The sequence below is a fragment of the Sebastes umbrosus genome, chromosome 11 (genome assembly GCF_015220745.1).
Source record: "Sebastes umbrosus isolate fSebUmb1 chromosome 11, fSebUmb1.pri, whole genome shotgun sequence".
Lineage (NCBI taxonomy): Eukaryota > Metazoa > Chordata > Actinopteri > Perciformes > Sebastidae > Sebastes > Sebastes umbrosus.
In genome coordinates, this window is record NC_051279.1 from 28,358,066 (window position 1) to 28,362,323 (window position 4,258).

The 4,258-nt window shown below is 49.0% G+C and overlaps 1 protein-coding gene across 1 annotated transcript; it reads right to left on the minus strand.

The window, feature by feature from the left end:
- Positions 1–494: 494 nt before the first annotated feature.
- Positions 495–3,767, minus strand: LOC119496905 (potassium voltage-gated channel subfamily S member 2-like). Its single transcript, XM_037784568.1, has 2 exons — positions 3,289–3,767; positions 495–3,072 (listed from the first exon to the last, which is right to left on the minus strand). The coding sequence occupies exon 2, from the start codon at positions 3,068–3,070 to the stop codon at positions 1,619–1,621; it is 1,452 nt and encodes a 483-aa protein (XP_037640496.1). The 5' UTR covers positions 3,071–3,072; positions 3,289–3,767; the 3' UTR covers positions 495–1,618.
- Between the last annotated feature and the right edge of the window lie 491 nt (positions 3,768–4,258).

Here is a 4,258-nt window from a genome sequence, read left to right on the forward strand (position 1 = left end):
CCTGTGAGAGTTTCTGGACAATATCTGTCATTGTTTTGTGTTGTTAATTGATTTCCAATAATAAATATATACATACATTTGCATAAAGCAAGCATACTTGTCCACTTCCATGTTGATAATTGTGTTAAATTCTTGACAAATCTCCCTTTAAGGTACATTTTCAACAGATAAAAAATGTGCCATTTATCGCGATAACTATGAACAATCATGCAATTAATCACGATTCAATATTTAAGCCCTAATTTAAAACCATGTTTGTGGCTGTCCGTGAAGTTGTGAAATATCAGATCCTCCGAATAGATTTATTCAACATGTCAGCTCTGAACGGTTGTTGCTGTGCCTGTCAAACTGTTTTAGATATTGTGTCAGTCACTGCTGTAAATCCCTCTTCCCCCCCCTTCAGGCTTACTTGTGTTATCTCACTCAGCAAGGGACACACTTAGGGAGACACCAAAAAGACCCTCGCTCTACACATGAAAAAACATGAGGAAGTGTGTTGTGTATTTTTGTTTAATACAGTTTGCTTTTTAACCACACATCTGGAGTAATCTTGTTGCAACATAACAGTTAGCACACAACAACAACTCTTTCAACAGAGAGAGATACAGCTGGAGTTACTTTCAGACATTATTTGATCACAACAAGTACAGCTGGAGGAGGATGGACTACAGTGTGACACCGACTGCAAACAACTACAGCATTCTCTTGTCTTTTTCCATCTCATGTGGTCACATTTTGGCCTATTTTTAGTGAAAGGGCCAAATTAATGCACAGTGAAATATCATATTCAGGCTTGTCCTGTACATTTGTGACTGACACATAGATGAACACGTTATTGCACTGAGCTACAGAGAGGCAAACGGTCAGGACATCAGTGGAAGGAGGTTTCAGCACTCTGGACAGCTCCTCCTGCTGCCACATTGGATGAAATGTGTCACCCAGGGCTGGACTGGCCATCTGGCATACCGGGCGTTTTCCCGGTGGGCTGACGTTCTTTTTGGGCTGCGTTTTTTTTTTCATCAGAGTTTTTCATTGCACTCTCCTGGTTTCCTCTCTGGGTCACCATTCGTATTTCTCAAATTTGTCAAATTAACTTTTTTTTTAACTTTTTTCTGGCACTGTACAGCATGTATAATCCTAAAAAAGGGACAGCAGGGGCAAAAAAATAATTATAACTGATGAATATTAGTTTATGCTAGATATTCACAAGTAAAGTTTATGCCAGAGGTGTGAATTATTCAGTTTTCTTTCCCGAGATTTAAAGGTAAAATTAGAAGTTTAACTTAAAAATGCTGTTGCAGTGTGCTTATTGTTTTGTTATTTTCATTGTTTTAAAGTCACCAGAATTCGGGAAACAAAGTCTCTGAAACTCAAATTTTTCTGGGGGAAAAACCCACAGACCCCCCACTTTGGGTTAGAAATCCTCCCTATTTTTGAGGTCTCAAGACTGGTGAGTATGCAAAACAACCACATTTGAAGGGATTTCCTCAAACAGAGCCTTCAACTAAACGTGGTACACACAGCACAAATGACCAGTGATGGGCCAAAATGCCAGGGACGATTTTTTGTCCCAGTCCAGCCCTGGTGTCACCCAACCTGACCTTTGATGAAACCTGTTTCAGTGTATTGACTCGTTCAGACTGTGTTCACTGGGTGAACTCCGGCTCATGTTGGACAAGCTCGCCATGAGGGATTTGACTTTGTGTGCGTAATAGTTCCTCAGGTTGACCGAGGGCACCTCTTTTATCCCCCCGTCGAAGTCGCAGCTCCTCATGGCGACCTCCAGCTGTTTTTGTCTCTTGTAGAAGAGCGAGAATTTATTGAAAATGAGCGTAATCGGAAGCACAACGACTAAGATCCCGGCCAGGATGCAGGCCGAGGCGGTCAACTTGCCCGCTATGGAGACCGGCACCACATCTCCGTACCCGACGGTGGTCATGCTGACGGTGGCCCACCACCAGCACGCCGGGATGGTGGACAGATCCTCGGTGTCCTCTTTCTCCACCGTGTAGGCCATGACGGAGAAAAAGGACACCCCGACGGCCAGGTAGAGCAGCAGCAGACCCACCTCCTTGTAGCTGTTCCTGAGGGTCGCCCCCAGGGAGCGCAGACCCGTGGAGTGACGCGCCAGCTTCAGGATGCGGAAAATCCGCATCAGCCTCAACACCTGCGCGACGCGGCCCAGGTTGGCCAGCGTCGGGCTGCTCTCCACCACCAGGTTGATGAGGAGCGTCAGGTAAAACGGAAGTATGGAGACTAGATCGATGATATTCAACGGGTGCTCGAAGAAGTGTAGTAAGTCCGGCGCCACCGTGAATCTGGCCACCAGCTCCAGGGTGAACCAGCCGATGCCAAAGTGCTCTACGGTCTCGAACCGGGGGTCCTCCGTGGGTTGCCCCTCGCTGTCCAACAAACTGAACTCGCTCATGCTGTTCATGCACATGGTGGCGATGGAGCCGAGCACCACGAGGATGGAGAAGATGCTGATGATGCGCGAGGCCACGGAGTAACCCGGGTTATCCAGCATCAGCCACACGCGCCTCCGTGCGCTCCCCAGCAGCTGCTTGTCAAACTTGGTGGCGTCGCTGTAAAACTCCAGCAGCTCGTCAAAAGACGACGTGGTGGTGCTCCCTTCGTCGCTCCGGTTGTCGTCCCAGTCCACCCGGTCCTGGTTTATCTTCCTACAGTGGTAGGCGCTGCTGCAGCACGAGTCGATGAAGAACTCGTTGATGCCCCAGTACTCGATCTCCTGGCTGAAGGAGAAGATGCACAGCTCGGCCATGACGTGCAGCCTGCCGGTGTTGTAGAAGTTCAACACGTAAGGGAAGAGCGCCGGGTTCCGGTCGAAGTAGAACTCTTTGTCCGTGTCGTCGTAGTCGTCGCACAGCTCCAGGATGGACTCCTTGGACTGGCAGTGGAGGAGACGCGCCAGCCTCGTCTCGGGGAACCGGGAGAGGGTGTCGGACTGGAGGCGCTTCTTGAAGCCGCCCACGTTGATGCGGATGGCGGCGTTGTTGTTGTCCTCCATGTGAGCCCCGGAGCCTCGTGTCCACAGGGCCTGACCCGGCATGTCTGGAGAGAGGGACGCGCAGACAGAGACGCACGGCACACAGACACAAAGAGAAAGAGACGCACATTCAGCGAGAGAAAGACAAGGAGAAAGGGAGTTATTTTCAATGTCTTTTTAAAGTAAAAAAGACAAAATGTCCATTTGTTACAAACAAATTAAAGACAACTACACGAACAACCTTTGGCTTTTTTTTTTAAAGCAAATACGTGAGAACTTACTTTAAAGTGTGGCCAGTTCACTGAATCCCTCCACAAGAAGACTCATGCATTTCAACTCCACTCCGGTGATGGCATATTGCAGTTTGTGTCCAAGTTGTGTCCCTATAATAACTATAAGGACCCCTGAATGTCCCCTGGAGTCCACACAGGCGCGTCTCTGTCAGGTTGCTTCTCTCAGCTTGGGCAGAAGAGGAAGAGGAGGAGGAGGAGGAGGGAAGTCTCGGCTCGATGTCAAATCTGATGTTGCCTCCAGACAGAAATAAATTGACGGTCCCTCCTCAAATATAGCCGAAGGCTTGTTGTATAGCTGGTAGTCCTCACATCCTGCATCCGCCGGGTTTCAGCCTACACCTCAGTGAAAGGTATACCGGCTCCATCTCTAGCAGTGGATTCTGGGAGCCATAGGAGCTGATACACGCCCTGGCAGCCGCTTTTTGTTGTGCGAGGGAATTCCTCTCTCTCTCTGTCTCTCTCTCTCCTTTCTATCTGTTGCTGCGCAGCAACACGTAGCTCTCCTCTCTCCCACTGCGCCGCCCTCCTCTCAGCATCACGGTGCTGAGGGGCGAGGCGCAGCTCCAGAGAGGAGAGGGAGGAGAGGAGAGGAGGAGAGGGAGGAGAGGAGAGGAGAGGAGAGGAGAGGAGGAGAGGGGAGGAGAGGAGAGGAGAGGAGAGGAGAGGAGAGGAGGAGAGGGAGGAGAGGGGGGGGAGAGGAGAGAGAGGAGAGGGAGGAGAGGAGAAAGAGGAGAGGAGGAGAGGGAGGAGAGGAGAGGAGAGGAGAGGAGAGGGAGGAGAGGGAGTCACCAACTAAGGAAAACTGTCAAATAACAGCTTTATGCCTTTATGCATGAGCTTAAAGCCAGGGTTGGTAATCTTCTTCAAAAACTTTTTTTTTGTTATATTTGTTGAAATTGTCATTACATCTTGACAGCAATCAATAAATCAAATGCTCTGAAAAAAGCCTGCGTGGACT

What these genes read in the sequence shown, in the direction of transcription:
- LOC119496905 (XM_037784568.1), bottom strand. Translation starts at nt 3,070, where the DNA reads ATGCCGGGTCAGGCCCTGTGGACACGAGGCTCCGGGGCTCACATGGAG.